The 23,433-nt window shown below is 34.6% G+C and overlaps 1 protein-coding gene across 1 annotated transcript in view; it reads right to left on the bottom strand.

Moving 5' to 3' along the window:
• Positions 1-23,433, bottom strand: part of LOC150098439 (nucleoporin NUP188-like) — a 280,537-nt gene that overhangs the window by 125,094 nt on the left and 132,010 nt on the right. Inside the window, exons 15-16 of the mRNA XM_090405212.1 lie at positions 19,272-19,412; positions 9,891-9,965 (exon numbers count right to left, since the gene is read on the bottom strand). Coding sequence (XP_090261338.1) covers positions 9,891-9,965; positions 19,272-19,412 — 216 coding nt within the window. The remainder of the gene's footprint in view (positions 1-9,890; positions 9,966-19,271; positions 19,413-23,433) is intronic.

Below are 23,433 nucleotides of genomic sequence, written 5' to 3'. Positions count from 1 at the left end.
CGTGTCAGCCATAGCCTATTATGGTTTTATATTGCCAGACTTTTTTCATTAGTGTGAGACTTATTCAGTGGTTAATAACCATTACACTGCCATTTTGGATCTTTTTTTGGTTCACCTTCCATCACTATGGCATCTACGATTAAAAAGCATAAATAAGTGTTCATTCTTGTCAGGTATTTAATGAAAAGTGAACCAATTTGTACTTTTTTGTGCAGATCGACAATAAGCCAGTGTGTTTATTTATCGTGAGTCAGTGTCAGTATCAAAAGAATGCAATATAAAACAACACTATGAGACAAAGCATGCATTCAATTTCGATCACTTTCAAGGGAGGCTTCGTGTGGACAAAGTGAACCATATCCAAATTGATTCAAAATGCCAGCAGGGCATGTTTAAAAGGCAGAGGGAAGAGAGCGAAGCGTTATCAAAGTTATGTAATAGCTGAAAAAATTGCTAAAAAATCAAAAGCCTTCTTGGACAGCGAGTTTGTGAAAGAGTGTCTCCTCGCTGCTGGGGATATTCTGTGCCCAAATAATAAGGAAGTGTTTAAAAAACCGAGTTTGTCTGGGGTAACTGTAGCACGAAGTGTCAAAGAATTTGCCAATGACATTGAAGGAACTTTAAAAAAAAAAGTCGTCCAAATTTACATCATATTCACTTGCTTTAGATGAGAGCACAGATGTCAAGGATACAGCACAACTGGCTATCTTTGTCCACAGCATTGATCAATAATTCAATGTGACAGATGAACTGATAGTGCTTGATCTATGAAGGGAACGACGAAAGGCACTGATATTCTTGAAATGCCAAGAAAATGCTCCAGCATTTCGACCTCAGCTTAACCAACCTCGAGGGTGTGGAAACTGATGGTGCCCCTGCTATGGTGAGAAAGAACAAAAGGTTTGTTGCGCTGCTACGGAAAGAACCGGAACTAGAAGGAAAAGATTTCGTCGATTAACACTGTTTAATCCACTAGGAAAATTTGTGCGCGAAAACTATTGGATTTGAGAATGTCATGAAAGTTATTGTGACTGTCGTCAATATTAGGAGAAGAGGATTGAATCATCGTCAATTCCAAGCATTTTTGACCCAAGAGTGCGAATCAGATAATGGCAATGTGGTTTATTATAGTGATATGTGTTGGTTGAGCAGAGGGAAGGTTCTTAAAAGAGTCTTTGACTTAAGAGCGAAATACAGCAGTTCATGCAAACTAAGAGGAATCCGATTACGGAATTTAACGATCCGAAGTGGATGACAGACTTTGCCTTTGTGACCGACATCTCGTTGCACATGAATGACCTAAATAAGCAGCTATAATCCAAATATCAATTGGTGCACACTCTGTTTGATCACATCAAAGCTTTTACCTGCCAAGCTCAAACTCTGGCAGGTACAACTCGCAAAAAAACACTTAACTCATTTTCAGCTTCTCGCTGAGTCCAAGTATTTGTCTCTTCATGAATACGTTACAAAATTAGCCATGTTGCGAAGTGAGTTCAAAGAGAGATTTAGTGATTTCCGTAACCAAACTGATGCCAACATCGACAAGCTGGTCAAGGAAAAACATTGCCACGTTGCCTATTGACATTGTAAAAAAAAAATGAATGTTTTCTTCATTAAATTATCTTTTTTCAAGTATTGATTGTATTAGCAAAGCTAATAATAATAGCAAATATTTGTTGGATTTCTGCTCAGGACATGGACTGGTTATTACTAACACTATGTTCCAACATAAAAATGTGCACAAATTCACATGGAGAGTAAAGGCAAGAAATAAGAAAAGTCTCATTTACTATGTTATTGTTGATAGTGATGTTTTCTCCCTGGTGCAGGACACCAGAGTGTACAGAGGATTTGAAATTCGAAGTGATCACTATTTAGTCTTCAGCAGGATAAAATTGAAAAAATTGAATTTTATATTGAAAAGAATAACATGTAAAAGTTTTAAAGAGAATAAAAGTTGAGCAGCTCTCAGATGTCAACTGTAGACTAAAATACACAAAGATTATTGAAGAAAAAATGAATGAGTTTGAGAACAGGAACCAAACTTTAGAGATTCAGTGGCAAGCCTTGAAGCTGGTCAAGGAAAAACATTGCTACGTTGCCTATTGACATTGTAAAAAAAAAATGAATATTTTCTTCATTAAATTATCTTTTTTCAAGTATTGATTGTATTAGCAAAGCTAATAATAATGGCAAATATTTGTTGGATTTCTGCTCAGGAGATGGACTGGTTATTACTAACACCATGTTCCAACATAAAAATGTGCACAAATTCACATGGAGAGTAAAGGCAAGAAATAAGAAAAGTCTCATTTACTATGTTATTGTTGATAGTGATGTTTTCTCCCTGGTGCAGGACACCAGAGTGTACAGAGGATTTGAAATTGGAAGTGATCACTATTTAGTCTTCAGCAGGATAAAATTGAAAAAATTGAATTTTATATTGAAAAGAATAACATGTAAAAGTTTTAAAGAGAATAAAAGTTGAGCAGCTCTCAGATGTCAACTATAGACTAAAATACACAAAGATTATTGAAGAAAAAATGAATGAGTTTGAGAACAGGAACCAAACTTTAGAGATTCAGTGGCAAGCCTTGAAGAAAACCTTGATTGATTCAGCTAGAGAGACATATGGTAAGGTTGTCTGCAAGGATAGAAAAATTAGAACTCCATGGTGGACACAGGAAGTTAAAGAGGCAGTGAAGGAAAAGAAGAAAGCATATCAAAAGTTCCTGGCAAATAAGTCAGCTTTTGCTCTTAGAGAATACAGAGACAAATGTAAGAAAGCTAAACACTGTGTAAAACTAGCTAAACAAAAGTCATGGGAGGACTTTGGCAAGAACATAGAAAATAAATATCAAGGTGGCAGCAAAATATTTTGGAGGTTATTGAAGAAGCTTAGAAATGGAGGAAAGAGTACTGTAAAAGGAGTTAGAGATGATAAAGGTGACATGAAAATGGGAGGAAAAGATATCCTTGAAGTATGGAGTAATTAATTTGAGAAATTGCTAAATGAAAGCAGTGATAGCACAGTGGTAAAAAACACTAAGGAATACATATCCATACTTGAAGTAGAAAAAGCCATCAAAGACTAAAAATGTGGAAACGCAGCATGAGTAGATGATATTCAACCAGAAATGCTGAAATATGATGGTATAAAAGTCTTGCAGTGGCTGCACTGCATAGTTCAGAAGGCCTGGACAGAGGGACGAATTCCCGATGATTGGAGTAGAGCTCTCATAGTACCCATATATAAAAAGGGAAATAAAACCGAATGTGAAAATTACAGAGGTATTTCCCTACTGACAAGATCTATGCAAGTATACTTGAGAAACAGTTGAGAAGAATTGTAGAAGAAAAGCTTGGTGAAGAACAAACTGGATTCAGGTCAAATAGAGGATGTCAGGATCAGATCTTCACTTTACGACAAATAGTGAAGAAATCACGGGAATATAACAAAGATCTCTATTTGAGTTTTGTAGATCTGGAAAAGGCATATGACAAGGTGGCAAGAGAGAAGCTATTCAATAGGCTACAGTTATATGGTGTCAATGGGGCATTATATCAAGAAATACTTAGTCTTTATTTGAGTTGCAAGTCAGCAGTTAGAATTGCTGGAAGTACAGGAAGATGGTTTAATGTTAAATCTGGTGTGAGACAAGGATGTACATTATTCCCTCTGTTATTCATTATCTATATGGATCATATTATGAAGGAAAGTGGTATTAAACATGATATCAAAATTGGAGATGTCAATGTCAGCTCTTTGCTTTATGTGGACGATGTTATACTTATCAATAAATCCACTACAAGTTTGCAAGAGTACTTGACTAAATTGAATAACTGTTGTAATAGATATATATGGTATGAAGGTCAGCAATAAAAAGACAAAGACAACGAAAATGGGCAGAATCGTTGAAAATGTCAACTGCATTGTGAACGTAGAACCTGTGGAACAAGTAAAACATTTCACCTACTTAAGCACGATTTTTAGTGAAGATGGTAAATTAAATATGGAAATAGACAACAGAATCAATAAAGCTGGTATAGTAGGAAGTCAATTGAATAAATTCATATGGAATAAGAGAGAAATTAGTCAGAACACAAAATTAGCTGTATACAAGACAGTGTTCAAACCAGTTTTAACTTATGGATCTGAGAACTGGGTCAGAAGTAAAACACTTGACCAAAGACTAGAGACCACAGATATGAGTCCTGAGAAAGATTAGAGGCGTGAACAGATGGCATCAATGGCAATATCGTATTAAAAATGAGGATATTAGGAAAGAACTTGACATTGTCAGCATCCAGGAATGCGTTAGCAGAGTTAATCTCAGGTAGTATGGTCATTTAAACAGAATGGGTGAGGAAAGATTGGCAAAACAAGTGTTCTCTGCCAGGTTGGCAGGAACACGACCCAGAGGAAGACCAAGATATAGGTGGTTTGATAGGGCACAAAGTGCCTTAGACGACAGAAATATAAGATCTGATAATATTGGAGTTATGACAAGTAACAGACTGATCTGGAGGAAAATTGTTGATAGGAAGTTAGTAATGATGTAAATTTTTCATGTAGTACTATCATATCCTGTACACCCCTTGAGGGTAGATGGCAGGAATTTGATGATGATGATGACTTATCATGAACCCAACTCCTACCTGTGCTCTTAAAGCTGAGTTTGTTTATTTTTATAGAATTTTATGTAAAATATCAAATGCACAGCATTCCTTGTGAATCTGGAAAGCATCTTACAATTCTAAATACCACAGTATAGCTTAGTAGCCCGTGGGCGTCATTGAAATTTTTAATGTGGGCCACACTGTTTGAAAGGTTGAAGACCTTTGTAGTAGAGGATGGAACTGATCTTTGGGAGAGCAGGTCAGAGTTGCTAATTTCACATGATGTTTGAATGTGGTGTGAAGGTTATATTTATTAAAACTTTGGCTATCTTGGCAGATGTACCCTGGATATGTGGAATGGGAATCATGGTGTTTTGCTCATGTGTGTTTTTGGGTAAGAAAAAGTGGTTTTGATGAGGAAGGGGCCAGGAGCTGCAGTATTTTATCTATTTTGTAAAAGTTGTAGCCATTGGCCAAAAAAAGTGTGGTCAAGATACTTGCATTTTGGCAAGGGCTACATCACTAGAACAAATAGCCCTTGGCTCTTTAGTTATAACTCAACCTTGTATCTGACTTCAATTCATGGATGGGTCCTACTCAGAGACAGAATTACTACAATTTCTGGATAACATAAACTCTTTGTATTCATGTATCAAATTCAAAACTGAACATGAATCCAACAACAGTCTTCCCTTTTTGGATACTTTAATAATCCAAACTCCTAGAAGAGGCAGTATTGAATTTTCTATTTATAGAAAACCTTCCTTTGCTGGCAGTTACATCCAATCACAGAAAGACCTCCCACAATCTGTTTTTCTGATTCCCTTCTGTTAGACAAATTAAATAAAATAAAAATCACTTTGGTAACTAATGGTTATAACAAAACTACTATTTATAAAATTATCAAGTTATTAACTCTCAGTAGACTACAATTTGATGTGAAAAGAATTTCCATATCCTGCCTTATAGGAATATCTGAACAAATAGTATGGATAGTAGGAAAGAAGCCCATCTTCTTTCTTACTACTATCTACAAAAACAAATTACTACATCTCTCCCTGCCAAGTGTGTATCAAGTGCCCTGTATTTATTTTGGCTTTGCTATTTTGGAGAGACTGGCTTTTCTTCTAAGATTAGAATCCAAGGGCATCAAAACAACATTAAATTTTTACAATCAGACAGGTCTAGCCTCCAGACACAGAGTTTTTTTTGGAACAAATGAAAACTCATTCTAGCAAATTTAAATTTGATTATCTATTCCTTGAAACTTGTGAAACTTTGCAACATCATCTGAATCTTAACTGTTTCGATTGTATACTGAACACAATGTTCAGAGAATTGATCATCATTAATTGTTCATTAATTTATTATTATCATCAATATTGATTAGATTATTTAATTTTTAGTTACAGAAGCTATCCAATTGGTTCCACTGAACTCTAATAGTGCATTCTCCTGTCAATTTAGATGTGAATGAGGCACAAACTAGTAAGCATGTACTTCTTTCTTATCTGTCAGATGACAAGTTGAGTCCCTTATGAGTAAAAAATCTGTGCCACCTGGCTCTATCTCTGGCCATTTCCATCATCTCTTTGAATTGATAATTGTGACCCTTCCTTCAAAGACTATAATGAAGTTCTTTTTGGTCTGCCTCTTGACCACCTTCCTCTGATGATTCTATTCAAGTCTGTATTTGGTAATCTCTGAGAGTACATTCTCTGGAGGTGTCCAAACCATCTCAACTGCAACCTAAGAATTATATCTATGATATCTTCTCCATAGTTTAATTCATGTTTGACATTTGTTTTCTGTTCTGACCAGTGAGTCTTATTTATTTTTCATAAGCATTTCATTTCAAATGATCTGATTTTATGTATTTCTTTATGATTGAGTCTCCATTGTCTTGGCTCCATATGTTAATGTAGATATAATAATGATTTTATAGAATTTTAGTTTGAGGCTTTTTTGTGCTGTAATTTTTCCATATTTTGTTTAATTTATTCATATCAGACCATCCTATCTTAAATCTGTATTTTACTGTTTCTGTGTTGTCAAGGTTATGGGAAATGAGACTGCCAACATACATAAATTGCTTTATATGTTCAATTATATGATTTTCTAAGTTTACTAAAAATTTTCCTCAGCTTATCTATTTTAATTGTTTTAGTTTTGCTAAGATTGATTTTCACTGTTTTAGTTTTGCACTCTTCATTTAAAATTTTTATTGTCTTTTCCAAATGAGAAATTCTGCAAGAATAATAATATCTGTATATTTAACATAGTTGATATTCGTGTCATTTATTTGTAGACTTGGTTCTTTGGCTATGGTTTTGCATATTTCTCTGAGATAGATGGTAAATAAATTTGGTAAGAGTGGGCAACACTGCATGACTCCTTTCTCTATTTTGAATTTGTCTGTTTTTATTGTATTAAATCAGATAGTTGTTTGAATCTTACATTTTGGCCTTATAAGACAAACTGTATTAATCTTGACCTTTTCCTGTAGCATCAAATGCTTGTTCTAATATCTTTCCTATTCCATTATGTTTAAGTGATCATACTACCTTAGATTAGCTATGCTCACAGTCTTGAATGATAACAATGTCAAGTTCCTTTCTAATATCTTCATTTTTAATATGATTTTTCCACTGCTGCTGTTCTCTACCTGTTCAGTGCACTAATATTTTTCAGAACTCTCATATCTGTGGTCATTATTTTTTGATCAAGTATTTTGTTTGCAATCCATCTCTCTGATCTGCAAGTACAAATCAGTTTAAATACTGTCTTGTATACTGACAGTTTAGTGTTTTGGCTAACTTATTCCATACGAATTTATTCAGATGTACTCCCACCATATCACCTTAATTCTATTTCCTATTTCCATTTATTAAAAATTATACACAAATAGCTGAAATAATTCACTTATTATAGAGACAAACCAGTGAGAATGTAGTTATTGTTTACCGCGTTTTTGCCAATTTTCACAGTTTTTTTTTCTTGCTGATTTTAACAACAAATTTATTAAAACACTTATTTAATTTAATTTAGTTAAGGTATCTGAAGAGTTGCAGCTGATTTATTTAATAACAGTGTAACATCCTGCATACTCTGCATATCTTTGATTTCAATATCAGGTTTATATTGCGACTTTCTTTCATAATGTTACTCATACTGATGATAAATAAGTGACGATAACACTTATTTATCATCAGTATACAACCACCCCTTACACTGATTTAACATCAAGCCACCTTCCTGTGCCTACTTCAATTCTAATTATTGAACTACAACTTAAGTCTATATACAGTAATCTGCCATTTATCTGAAATTCAAAACAACAATTCTTCAATTAACCAACCCGTGTCATGTCAAATGACTTCTGGTAGAGTATCATGTAATTGCACCTTGAATTATCTGGCACTTCAACTTGAAAACTGCCAACTGTATCCTACTATGATCAGATAAATGGTAGATTACTATGTGCATTACCTTGATGGATCCGTGTTTTGTTCAGGTTTCAGATTTTTCCATGAGTGGAAGTCACAAAGATGCCTCCAACGATCTCGATCCTCTCTCTTCCATCTTGTAGGTGGTCCTCCTGGTTTTCTTTTTATTCTTGGTTGCCAATTAACTATTCTATATGTCCATCTGTTATCCCTGAGTCTGGCTATGTGGCCTGCCCATCTCATCTTGCTTTCGTATACTGCAGTTACCACATCTTTTATGCCTGATCTGTCTCTCTCTCTCTCTCTCTTAGTTCCATATTTCTAACATGTTTCATTTTGCTGATGTTACAAATCCTACATTCTATTGCAAGCTGATTCGCTTATCCCAAGAGTCTCTTCTTCTTGTCTTATTCCATGTTTCTGATCCGTATGTGAGTGATATTCTTCCATCAGGAAGAATGTCACTATTAAATAGTTTTGCCTTCGCAGAGATGTCAAAAACTGAATCAGTAAGTGTGTCTTTTAGCCTGTTGAATGATAGCCATGCAACTTTCTTTCTTTTTACTAGTTCTTCAGATAAAGTGCTAATTAGTACTAGATTATCGGCAAACATAAGGATTTGTAGTTTTTCACCATTTATGCTTATTCCTCCGTTTAGGTCTATTTTTCTCAGAATATATTCTATAGTGCTGGTAAATAGATTTGGAGAGATCACATCACCTTGGCAGACCCCTCTCTTTATATCTATAGGTTGATCAAATAGGGTTATTTGTGTGGTCTGATATTTGTTAATTTCTTTTATCATGTGGATGTAAGTAGGATCCACATTTATTTCCAGTAAGGTATGGATGACTGCATTGTGTTCTAAGCATCAAATGCTTTTTTAAAATCAATAAACAGGAAACATAGAGGGATTCGGTATTCTCTGCATTTTTCTGTTAATTGCAAAATAACCTGGATATGATTTATTTTGCAGAAGCCTCTTTTGAATCCTGCCTACTCTCTCCTGGAGTTGTCTTCGAGTGCGTTTTGGATTCTGTTCATGATTTTGTGTGTGAGAGAGCAGACAAATTGGGTGATAATTTTTTATGTCAGCCTTGTTTTCTTTCTTTTTTTTTTTTTTTTTTTGAATAGAAGTATGATTTTTGAGCCCTTCCATTTCTCTGGAATCTTTCCTTCTATGAAGTACCACGTGAATCTGGTTGCCAAGGCTTTGAATATAGTTGCTCCATTTTGTTGGATTTCTTCAGCCTTAACATGATCAAGTCCTGAGGCTTTACCTTTATTCATTTTCTTAAGGACATGTTCTATTTTTTCTGGAAGTATATCTGGCATGTTGCTTAGTTTTGGAATGATAGGTTCTGAGATATGGCATTTAGTTACAAAAATGTGTGTGCACTGTGCATGCGTGCAAGCACACACACACACACACACACACACACACACACACACACACATATATATTGCTCTATATAATATCCCATTATACAGAGAACTTTTAATTATTTTTATGTGGATCCTACCTACGAAAAAGTTAGTACTATGTGTAGGATAAGGATTAATCGCTATGTGTTCATAAGAAATTAGCAATGGAATATATGTATGTATATATATATATATATATATATTTTGGACTATCATATCTATCGCCCCCCACTAAACACTAGATATTATTATGATAAAATAATGCCAGAAAATGATAAAAATTGATTTTTTTGACATTATGCAATAAGTGATATCAACGTGATATCACTTATTATTAACCAAATTATCAACCAAAGTGAAATAAAATTGTATTAAAATTTAATGCTGTATAAATACCTGTGATAGTATAGAATTCAAAATATTATTTCCCACAGCTGCCTTTTCATCCTTTGATAGTGCTATTGGTTCATTCTAAATTTAGAAAAAAATAATAATAATAATGAAATAAAATAAATATAAATAAAAAATTTAATAGAGAATTTGCAATCAAATATGCAATTTTGGTTTTCTAAAAAATGCTTCTAGAATACCAAGTTTTTATAGTTGGTGCATTAGAGATATCAGATATATTATTATTATTATTATACTCATTCTCCTGCTACTACTCATGTATTGAAAAATTTCTTTTGTGTCAGTCTTATATAATTCCTTTGGTTAAACTTGATAAGTTTTTATCAAGTCCCCCCTCTCCTCTGCCTGTTAACTAAACTCTCCAACCCACCTTCAATGTATCCTTATATGGAGCATTCTACAGACCTGTCACAAGCTTTGTCACTTGTCTCCAAATCCTCTCCACCACCTCCTAATCTCCAAGAAACCCAGGTGACCAAATCTGCACAGTAGTCAAGATTAGTCAAGTAAACATATCCTTATAAAGAGGGAAAATAACCTCCCTTTCTTTATTCGTTAATGTGTTCTTCAATATCCAAGTAATCCTTTGAGATGTTTTGCAATACACCCTATGAATTTCAAACCTTTATCCACCATTACCCATGGATCCTCATCACTTTCCTTCAATATGAAAAGATTACATACAAAGTATGTATCTTTTGTATGTATTTAATGGAGATGAAAATATTACATACAAGTTATGTATCTTTTCATCTCCATTAAATTGATAATCATTATCCTTGCCTACGATGTCAATTTATTTAAATCATTCTGCAGGATATCTACATCACTTTTATCAACAATTTACATTAGCAGCTATTTGTCCCAGTTTTGCATCATCAACAAACAACTAAATATCCCTCCCCCTCCTTAAATCTTTCCCTATGTCACTGATATACAAATTAAAGTATAGCACCTTGAGGTACTCCACTAGTCACCCTCATTCTCCTAGATTGCACTCCACCATATACTCTCTGGTGTGTATCTGTCAGCCACCCATGCTACCAGCTTCATATCCATTCCCATTTGCTCCAACTTGTGTAATAGTTTCCCATGTGGTTTTCTATCAAATGCCTTTGCAAAGTCCAGCATTATCATGGTAGCCATTTCCTTTATCCAGTTGCTATGTCTATTTTAAAATGTGAATAAATTACTAAGATAGGACCCCTTTACAAAGTCATGCTGGCCACTATAGACTATCATATCCCTATCCACTCACTGTTGAACTTTATCTTTAACCAACTTTTCCAATACTTTAACAACCATTCCTGATATACTAATTGGTCTGTGGTTTGCTATTTCTGTCTTGGAGCCACCTTTATGCAATCTCACCCTCCTTCCACTCCCTTGGAACCTAGCCACAGCTGATACTTAGATTGAACAACTTCATCAGAGGCAATGCCAATTCTCTTGCACATTCATGTAGTACACAGGCTGACATGCCTTCCAGTTTTGCTGCTTTATTCACATTGGTATTTTTCGATATGCTGAACACTTCCTGTTCATCTATCTCAATTTTGACATGCATCTCTGTCACATCAGCAATTTCAAAATCTCCACCTGCATGATACACCTCTGCAAAATGATCACTTAGCAACTCAATAATATCAGCATTGATTAAAGTCATCCTACCATAGTCGTTTTTCCTCTTACTAGATACATAACAAAACTCTTTTGGATTTACTTTGGCTTACTTAGCTAATCTTCTCTCATAATCTGATTTTGGCCTTTTTTACCATACAAGGGTTGTTTGAAAAGTTTGATAAAAAAAAATAATAACTTAAATACATTTTTTTTAAAAAAATCACCTTTATTTCTCAACATAATCTCCATCGAGGTCTATACATTTGGTCCAGCGAGTTTCATCCCATCTAAAGAGTAGGATTTGTCAAATTGTGCAAAATAGTCATTGACAGCCTTGATGACATCCTCATTCAAAGAAAATGTTTTCCAACAGAGCCAAATTTTTAAGTTTGGGAACAAGAAGAATACTAAGATACTAAGGTACAGTGTGCAATTCAAACCTCAATTTGTGCATTTTTGCCATTGCAACGACCAATGTGTGAGAAGGTGCATTGTCTTGATGAAAAAGCACTTTTTTGTCTGCCAATCTTGGCCGTTTTTTCTTCAGTTCTTCTTTTAAACAGTCCAACAGTGATGCATAATAGACTCCTGTTATTGTCTTACCCTACTCCAAATAATCTATCATGATAATTCCTTGGGAATCCCAAAAAACAGTGGCCATCACCTTCCCAGCTGACAAAACTTTCTTCACTTTTTTTGATGCTCTTTCACTAGGCATTGTCCACTGTTTTGACTGCTGCTTGGACTCAGGTGTGCAGTGGTGGATCCAAGTTTTGTCTACAGTCACGAATCAATGCAAAAAATCCTGCAAATTGCGATTAAACACTGCCAAACACTGCGCTGTGTCTTTTTGCATGCATTTTTGATTGAAGTCAACAATCACAGCACCCATCGCGTGCACAGCTTTTTCATGTGCAATTTTTCGTGCAGGATATTATACATCCGTTCAGTTGAGATGCCTACAATCTCAGCAATCTCAAGCACTTTCACTCGGCGGTCTTCCATAATAATACCATGGTTTTTATCATCCTTCGTAGTGACCTCAGTCAGGCGTCCGGAGCACACTTTATCTTTGATGGACTTATGACCATGTTTAAACTCGTTTGTTCAAAAATATAGTCTTTAATTCTGGTGCAGAGTCCCCATGAACTGCATCTAATTCAGCTTTGATCTGTGTGGCCGTCCACTTCTTCAAATAAAAGTGTTTTGCACGAAACTCGTTTTTCTCCATTTTTATGAAAAATGCATCATCATCATCATGCGTCTCAAGGATTTAGGCCTAGCATGGCCTGTTCCGGCCTTAGAAGCCATCGCTGAATCGTTTAAGAGGACGTCCTGGTTTTCTTTTTCCTAATGGCTTGTACTTTAAGGCTTGTTTTGGTAATCTTTCTGTTTGCATTCTTTGAATGTGTTCCATCCATTTATGTTTATATTTTTTAATTTTTTCTATTACTGGTTCTTGGTTTAAATCTTTCACAATTTCTTCATTTCTTTTGTGATCAAATAGGTGATCTATAAATATAAAGACATACATAAATATACTTGGGCAGCAAGAGGATGGAAATCAATATTAGATTATTTTATATTAAATGAAAAGACATCAAAATCTTCACTAGATGTTGGAGTTCACAGAGGATATGGAATAAGCATTGACCACTTCCTTGTTAAAATAAAATTAAGATTACCGCCTAAATGGCTACAAGTAACAAGAACAAAAAGAAAAAAAAAAATTGAAACCTTTGTTTATAAAACTACACTATTGAATGACACAAATGTACAATTGCTATATGAACAAAGAATTAACCAATATCTAGATAAAATAAAACAAAATGAAGAAATAGAAATAGAATGGCTTAATATAAAAATGATACTAAATGCAGCAGCAAATGAAAGCTTAGGAAAGACCAAAAAATTCACTAAAAGAAAAAAACTGAAGATCTGGGATGATACAATCAAAGAAATAATCAAAAAGAAAAAAGAAGCCTATCACAAATGGTTAAGCAGTAAAAGATTAGAAGATGAAATAGAATATAAAAGAATAAGAGCCATAGCTAAAAGAGAAGTCAGAAAAAGACATAGTGAATCATGGAATAAATTTGTTTCTAATTTAGAACATGATTTATATAAAATAAGACCCAATGTATATAAGATTTTGAAACACCTAAATGCAGATACCAAAGAAAACAAAATTAAACACTGAATTGAAATTAGAAGAATTTCTAAATTACTACACAGAACTGTGGACTGACAAATATTTTAAAAAAGACAACTGGCAAACAATTAACGAAAATGAAAAGGAAATAACTGAAGAAGAATTAGAAATCAGCCTGAAAGAAACAAGAAATAGAAAATCACCTGGAGAAGATAAGCTAGGTTCAGAACTATATAAATACGCAGGAACAAGATTCAAAGGAAGACTCTTATTATTTTTAAATAAAATTTACTCAACTGGTATCCCCCCAATAGAATGGAAAAAAAGTAATTGTAATTCCTATCTTTAAAAAAGGTAATAGAGATGACCCTAAAAACTATAGAGGTATCAGTATACTAAATTCCTGTTACAAAATGTATAGCAGAATCTTAAATAGCAAACTAATGAAATATTCCGAAAACTTTATTTTAGAAGTACAGAATGGATTTAGAAAAGGACAATCATGTATAGACTTTTGCCTAAAATTAATAATAGAGAAAAGAAGAGAATACAATTTAGAAACACATATTGCATTTATTGACTTTGAAAACGCACTTGACAAAGTTAAAAGAAACATATTATTTAACATATTAAAAGAAAGACAAATACTAAATAATATCCTAAAAGCTATCACAAGTATATATGAAAATAATCAAATACAAATAAGATTAAATCACGAGCTATCATATACGAGAGAGATAAACAAGGGGTCCGACAGGGATGTCCCCTCTCAGCAACTCTTTTTAATATCTACTTAAATGAAATAATAATAAAATGGAATTAAAATTTACATCAAGGAATTAAACTTTCTCCTACAGTAAACTTAAACACTCTCCTCTTTGCCGACGACCAAATAATAATTACAAATTCTGAAAATAACTTAAAAAGAGCTATTTTAGATCTAAATGAGATATCCAAAGATTATGGTATGATAATATCAACAGAAAAATCAAAAACTATGGCCTTTAGGTCCAGCAAGAACTAAAATAGTATTAGATAACAAGATCTTAGAACAGGTGAATTCATTTAACTACCTAGGATGTATGATCACATATGAAAATGAAAAAGATATAAATGTAAAAATTGCAAAATATTTAAAAATAACAGGTGTAATTAACTCTATATTTAAACCAAACCTAGTTCAAAAACAAACCAGACTAAAAGTATACAATACATTAGCCCTACCAGTCTTAATGTATAGAAGCGAAATCTGGACAATAAAACAAAAAGACAAACAAAGATTAACAAAGCAGAAATGAAGTTTATGAGAAAAACTGCAAAGTATACCCTATATGATCACAAAAGAAATGAAAAATGCAAACACCGTAATTTTAAATGTTTGCCAAATGAGAACTATGCATGGATAAAATTTTGCCAACACTAGTATGAATATACAAACTGCGTCGCCATCTATTGGAAATTTACCAAACTTTTCAAACAACCCTCGTACTAGTCACCTTTCCTGGCTTGCACTCTATACTCATGAATATGTTGATCACCTTCTTTAAATTCCCTCCACAGTGTTTTCTCTTTTTTTGTTTATTTTTTTCGTTTCTTTTTTTTTTCTTTTTTTTTTTTTGCAGCACTTGCTTTGTATCTCTATCTCATCCAATTATCTCCACTTGGTTAGTCCAATTGAAGATAATCTCATCCAATTATCTCCTGACCTTGGGTATGCAGTCCAATACTACTTCTCTCAAACAATCTCTGATCACTTCCCATGTATTACTAACATTCATTCCTTGTAGCTACTTAAGCTTTATGGAAGTTTTTTCACTTGGCTATGCTACTAATTATATATTGGTAACTCGTATAGGTAAATATGACTTCTCCCTTACTTCCACCTTAGTATCACCACCTCTGGGTCTGGCTCCCACTGATGAGGCCTCAATAAGGGTCGAAACCAGTCTGGTTAGTGGCCCTCCACTTAATGCATAGCATTATACATGTCCGCAAGGAGATGTGTTTTGCATTATGGAAGATGCTAAGGCAAGTGATGAGAACTTATACCACCTTTACCACGAATTGCCCCTGTCCTGAAAGTACTTCAGGTGCAAACTTTGCTTGCTTGCACTTGGATAAAGGATAAAACCCAATATATAATTAGTAGCTACTTAAGCCATGGCACTGCTCCAAGCTACCATCTAAGTTTGTCATAATTGCCAACTTTGTAGTTCCATAAACCCTTTCTTGACTGAGAATCCTAAATATTGAGCAGTCTCCCAGAACAAAACTACATGTTCTGGTCACAGGCAGAGTTGCTACTGTAATGATAGAGAGATCTTATGATGCTAATACTTGATCCAACACTCTTAAACTGCTGGTCCCCTCCATCATGTGCTGTTTCAGGTAATTATTCCTTAGTAACTGTATAAATTCCATTTCTCTTTTGCATGGCATCTTCCTCTAAACCCCCACATCTATAGTAGTAACCAGCAATATATTTGTCCTAGTGGCCTCTCTCACATTAGACAGCCTCAAATGAACCATCTCTCTCAAGTCTACAATCCTTCTTTACTTCTATTTTTGTTAGTTGAAGTGTTTAAGCTTGCATTAATAATACCTCTCCACCTTCCTTATTTCTTCTGTCTTTTCTGAAAATACAACATCTCTTATATTCTACCTGTAACTACATCATCAGAAAAATGGTTAAATGGTTTTGGTCAAATAGAGTTGAGCAATGCCAAAAACTCTTTTACTTTATTTCTGATATTGCAGGTATTCATGTACATGCATTTCAACATCATCTTAGGCCCACAGTTACCTTTGCATAATGTCATTACCTGTCCATTCAGATTCAAAACTTGGGAAACTGCATCCAGCTGTCCACAATCATTCTTGCACTCACAATCATTTGTCTCAGGGACAGCTATTTCTGCATGGTCATGCATGCATTCATACCAGGCATGGCCAGACACATAAGTTTCCCTGATTTTGCACTTCCAAACTTTCACTGAACAACATTTTCTCTAAAGATCTAACTCCAAAACCATTCAAATGCAGTCCATCAAATTCACTCCACATCTATAAAATGCACACCACTCCTCTTGCACAATCTTCTAGTTGACTCATTAGCAATCATGGCCCTTCTCAATTCTGTCCCATAATACTGAGGCAGAAGATTCACAATCTTTACTTTCTTACTCTTCATTTTTGCTTATTTCAACAACTCTGTCTAATGCACAAAATAATTTGAAGGAAACTACAGCTTTCTGAACTTAACCACAGAATAGATAACAGTAGAACGATCAAAAACTTGATGCCTAGTACAATGGATGGTATAAACAGAAGAAGACATCAAAAGTGAGTAGATGACATGAAGGAGTGGTGCGGAAAGAGTTTGTAAGACTGGAGTTACCTGGCAATGGACAGAGAGAAATAGCAAGAAATTGTGAAATTAGCACCAGACACTAATGAACATCAAACTCAAGGGCACTGATGATGATGAATAAGCAAATGGTTGCAATCAAATTACAAAATGGAAGCATAACCAAAGCTAGCTTTTAATTTTTTCAGGAAATGACAGCGTATACTAGAATATTAATTAAAAACTTTAATCAATACCTTCCTATATTTCGTTGTCATTTCCTGAAAAAATTAAATGCTATGTATATCCAATGTATACGTTTATCCACAAGAATAACCAAAGATAGATAAAGAAGTGAAGAATTTTATTCAATCAGGATGACAAAACAAATGAAAAAGACAACTATGAAATAAATGAAGCTACATATTCTACCCAAAAGAAGTTATGTGGAGTATCCAAATCATGCAGGAGAGAATGGATTCTTAGCTGAACTTCTAAAAGTAGGTAGGAATCATTCTTTAAGAGAGACATTGGGATACTTGTGCTATGAGAGATTTCTTTAAATTTACATCAAAAACATGAGGAATAAGTGATGATATTTATTTGAGATCATATATTTCAGCCTGAATATTACAGTCATCATCAGTGGCAACAACAGTTAATTACAAGGGTAGAACAAGAACAATGGATTGATTTGAAAAAGTAAGAAACCATGTGATGCTAAACATAAAACAACACAATGGTAAACTGAGGGAATATTAATTATTCATTAGCTGTTTAAAAAAAAAACTAGTGATGTGTGATTATTATTATTATACCCTAAATGGAGTCGACAGACTCATCGTGGGAGGTTCATTCAACTGACAGCATATTTATCATATAGAATCTTAAAATCCTTAACACTCCTTGCATTATATTACATTCTGGTAATGCATTCCATTCACTGGCAATTCTTCACGTAAAAAATCTACTCCTCACGCCCTTCTTCACCACACTTTTACATAACTTCCAGGAATGACCTCTTGTTCTTCCCCGCTTACCTTCTACTCTTTTTATAATCCCCTCTGGATTAATCTGATAAAATCCTCTCATTAACTTAAATGTCTCTATCATATCACCTCTCTTCCTCCTATCCACCACTCTGCAATCCACATCTCTTCAATCTCTCTTCATGGCCAGCATTCCAAAGTCCCAAATATTGTCTTAGTCACTTGCCTATGGACTCTCTCCAATGTCTCCACATCACATTGAAAACCAGGTGACCAGATCTGAGCACAATAGTCCAAGTGTGGTCTGACCAGTGCCTTATACAGTCTGTATCTATTCCATGCTCTGCCAAACCAGATTTCTCAGATTCACCATTCTTAATATAAGATTGGTGTTCTTGCTGAAGAACACCAAACAATCTAGAAAACTGAACTCATCTAGTAATCAGTTCAGTTTTCTAGATTGTCTGTTATTGGGATTGTAATCCAATCATTTACAACATTTAGAAGACATCCTTTTCTTATCTATACACCAATTTACACTTCACTGATGGCATGCTCATCTTTACTTGAAGTCCACATGAACTGCAGACTTGTATCTATGAATTCCAAAACAGCTGCCTTAAAGATAAACCTAAAGAAGACCTGAATTATATTCATTAGCTATGTGCAACCAGAAATAACAAAAATCTGTGGTGATGATGAAATTAAACAAGTGAATATTAAAATTTGTCCAAAATACTATGGACAAAGTTAAAAGATGAACCATGTTTGGCTGAAAACATTTGGAAAATTTGATATTCAAGTCTTTCATGGGAGGGAAAAATATAAAAAGAATTAAAAAAATAAATCAAGATTATGAATTGGGACACCCCTTCGCAAGATTAAATCAAAGAAGATAGCAATACAACATAGTATATAACATACCCAATGTAAGACAGAAAGCTATTTTTTGGAGTCAAATGCTTATCACTAATTTGATCAAAATGAAGGATACTGTTATTCTAAGATTACACCTTCAAGCCAAGGGCCTGAAGGTGTAATCTTAGAATAACAGTATCCTTCATCAAGCCACAAGTGACCTATTTCTCAGTCATAGGTAATTTAATGCTGCTTAAATTATTTGCTGGAATGCAATGCTATTGCAAAATGCAAGCATAAGTTACATGCAACTTATCAGATTCAAAATCAATTTGTTTCATTTTCTTTTTCATTTTCTTAAAGCATCTTCAATTACTAAATTTGTCTCATGTTTTTACCTTGGCAAAAATAAGAATGAAGTCTCTCCAAGCAGTGACTAAAGTGTAGGCACTTCGGGAATTGTCTTTCAGCAAGCTAGTATCAACAAATTCATGAGAACAGTCCAGATCTGACCAGGTAGGAAGATTGTTACACACATGCTAGAAGAGGGAGAAAAAAAAAAAAACACTGATAAATATAAAAATTAAAATTATAAAAATGGAAGAAAACTTATGTAAAAAACTTTATGTTAATAAAGTTTTTTACATAAGTTTTTTTTTTTGCACTATACTGTATAAAAAGTACATTTAACACAATGTACTTTTTAAAATGGAATTTTAAAAAATACACTGTGTTAAAATTAAAATGGAATTATTGTGTAATGCTGCCTTAGTCAGTAAAATAAGCTGCATAATTACAGAGAAATATGAAATCAGAAATTATATTTCATATAAAAACTATAAAATAATACTTTATTTAAAACAATGACTGCCAACTATGAAATAATTTGTGGTGAGTTATCTAAACTAGGTAGCCAATATGACTTATCTCGTTTGTCATACTTATTTTGTTGCCAAGCACAATATAAATCATAGCAGACACAGGGATTTCAAATGGGAAGATTGGCATACAAATAAGTCCAGTGAAATCAATCTGGCTCAGAAAATTGACAACAAAATTTCAGGACATTTTTAGTGAAATATTATAATTTTTTTTTTACAAAATACATATTATTTACATTTTCATCTATAACATTAAAAAAATATCATTATTATTAACATCTGACCTCCATGGAGTCAAAGGACTCATCATGAGGTCATCACAGTTCAATGTTCCAAAAGAACATTGAACTGTGCTTTGAACCCATTCACAGTTTCTGCACTTGCCACACTTCCAGGCAATGCATTCCACTCAACAATCACTCTCCATGCAAAGAACCTGCTTCTCACTCCCCTGCTCGCACCCTCCTCATACAGCTTTCATGGATGGCTTGTAGTTCTAAGCTTGCCTCCCTCTACTCTATGAAATATCTTCTCCACATTAATCTGGTAACAACCTCTTTTAAATCTATATTTTTAAAACAGTCTTCTACATATAAAGCCAACATTTCTTCACAAAAGGTCAATGATATTGCATTTCTTTCCTTTGTTAGATGCACAATGTTTTTTTTTCTTTTTCTTTTTTTTGCTTAGAAATATAGATTCCAAATAATGCAATGAGGATAGATCTGCAATATGTTTTTTAGATCTAGCATATTATTTCTAATTAAACATGTGATATTGTTAAGTAATAAGAAATTTATACTACACAAGAAATTAAATTACTATTTTAATCCTTTACCTAAGTATAGACAAACATAATATGCTTGTGACATAATTGATCACAACACAAGTTGTGATCAATTATGAAGAAGCTGTTGACTTCACATGAACTGCCTCAGTATCCAATAATGCTTTGTAATGGATAGGCTGTGGGGGCAGACCAGATACCTGAGAAGTGTGGAGAAGCTTGGGCAGCGAGGGTGGAGACATGTTATGGGATCTGATGAGGAAAATAGCCCAACAGGAAAAGATACCAGAGGCATGGAGGAAAAGCATTCTCGTCCCAATCTACAAGGGAAAAGGAGGTGTTCAAGATTGTGGCAACTATAGAGGGATCAAACTGATGTCAAACACGTTGAAGATACGGGAAAGAGTAATTGAAGGAAGGATACGGTGGGAAACAAAAATTGGTGAGGAGCAGTTTGGATTTATGCCAGGAAGAGGGACAACGGATGCAATATTTGATGGAGAAATATAGGGAGATGCAGGCAGAGCTACATATGGTGTTTATAGACCTGGAAAAAGCGTACGACAGAGTTGCCAGACAGGAGATATATGAGGAAGAAGGGGCTGTCGGAAAAGTACATGAGGTTGGTGAAGGAGATGTATGAGGGAGCGAAAACTCAGGTCAGGTCTAGTGTTGGCATGACAGAGGGGTTCCCCATTGTCATAGGGCTCCATCAGGGATCAGCTCTGAGCCCCTACCTCTTTGATCTGGTCATGGATGTACTAGTGGAGGACGTCAAGGAGGCGGCGCCATGGTGCACGATGTTTGCCGGTGATATTGTTCTCTGTGAATCATCTCGAGAGAAGCTTGAAAAGACCCTGGAAGAGTGGAGAAAGGTATTGGAGGAGAGAGGCATGAAAATTAACTGGGTAAAGACTGAATATATGTCAACGGGGAGTGACAAGGATATGATCATACGACTCCAGGGTGAAAGGTTAACTTCAGGGAAGAAATTCAAGTACCTCGGGTCGGTCATTGAGAGGAATGGTGACCTGGATGAGGAAATACAGCACCGAATAACATGCGGCTGGATGAACTGGAGGAAGATGAGTGGGGTCCTGTGCAACAAGACAGTGAGTTGTAAGACAAAAGGAAAGCAGTATAAGAAGGTAGTGAGGCCGGCGATGCTCCATGGCACGGAGAGGTGGCCATAACAAAGGCACAGGAGAGGAAGATGGAGGTGGCAGAGATGCGGATGTTGAGATGGATGAGTGGTGTGACAAAGAAGGGCAGGATAAGGAATGACTACATCAGAGGGACGGTCAAGGTGGGGCCGATCAGTAAGAAGGTACAAGAAAGCAGGCTGAGGTGGTTCGGTCATGTAGAGAGAAGGAGTGAGGAGTATGCTGGTAAACGAGTGGAGCATATGGAGGTAGAGGGAAGGAGGAAAAGAGGCAGGTCCAAACTCAGATGGAGGGATAAGGTGGCAGAGGATCTTAGGGAGAAAGGATGGAGTCGGGAAGATGCCCCGGACCAGAGAATCTGGAAGAAGAAGATTAAAGATGGGAACGCCGACCCCATTTAACACGGGATAAGGCATAGCAAAAGAAGAAAGAAGAAGACAAACATAATTTGCTTGTGACATAAATGATTACAACTTGTGTTGTGATCAATTATGAAGAAGCTGTTGCCTTCACATGAACTGCCTCAGTATCCAATAATGCTTTGTAATATTGATTACTGAGGCAGATTTGGGATATCAAGCAAAATTTGTGATGCTGAGGTTACCAAACAGCCTGAATTCAATACTTAATAGACCAGGTCTATACAAAATTTTCTTAGTACATACAGTAATCTGCTACATTGAGATGATATGTTGTGGTTTATTGAATCCCCTGCTCTTGCAGCTTATGATTTTTATGGACAGACTGGTCATTATGAACAAATTAGTCTTGAAGAACATCAAGAATATTCGCTTAAGGAGTCCAATAAATCTGGTTTAGCAAGCCATGCCTCATCTACAAAATACAGAATTCAGTGGAACAACACCCGTGTTCTACACAAAAGCTATTTTCTTCTGGAAAGAGTGGACAAAGAAAGCTGTGAAGCACACATTCACAATCCCTACCTTAACAAAAACGATTGCTTTAAACTTTCTCAATTTTGGGAAGCTATCCTAACTAATACTCACCATTCATGTGTTTGTAATTAATTAATTATATCTGATATCTATTAATGCAGATGGAATTATCCTCCTGCAAATGATAGTGCATATATCATGCACTTTGAATTTAATTGTTGTTCTTTTTTTTTTTTGTGGTTATCTTTCTGTACTGAAAATGGCTAAGAAATAGCTAAAAATTCTACAAAATAAGCATTTGACATCATTAATTATTATTATTATGAAAGAATTATTCAAGATGCAGAGAAAAGTCAAGCGCATAAATCTGCCTAGCTTTTCACACTATCAATGAAAAACATCAGGTGCTTTGGTAATTCACAAAGAATGCTATATGCTGAATTCAATAACTATATTCTCAAATTCAATGATGATGCTGAAATAGCATGTTGTCCAACATAGTGCAACAAAACCTTATTTCAAACCAATTATAGTTAGTATACATAAAAGTCCTAAAAAGATGAAAACTAGGTTATGACAGATATTACATATAGCTTGACAATGAACCATATGTTTGAAATATTAGAGCAATGTGCACCATTAATTTAACAACAGTTCTATCTTTGGCAGTTTATGTTTTAGGAATGAATCTGTTAATAAGTTTTTCAAATTAAAATATTTTTATTTCTGATGAAGTATACCACAAACAGTAGGAAACTTGTTAAGCAGTTTATGCTTATGTATTCTCATTGTGACTCATACAAGAAGTAATACCATGAACAATACCAACAACA

This window comes from Typopeltis vanoorti, chromosome 15 (genome assembly GCF_054136105.1).
Source record: "Typopeltis vanoorti isolate ZY-2024b chromosome 15, IOZ_Tvanoo_1.0, whole genome shotgun sequence".
NCBI lineage: Eukaryota > Metazoa > Arthropoda > Arachnida > Uropygi > Thelyphonidae > Typopeltis > Typopeltis vanoorti.
This window is presented reverse-complemented; position numbering and strand designations above follow the sequence as displayed.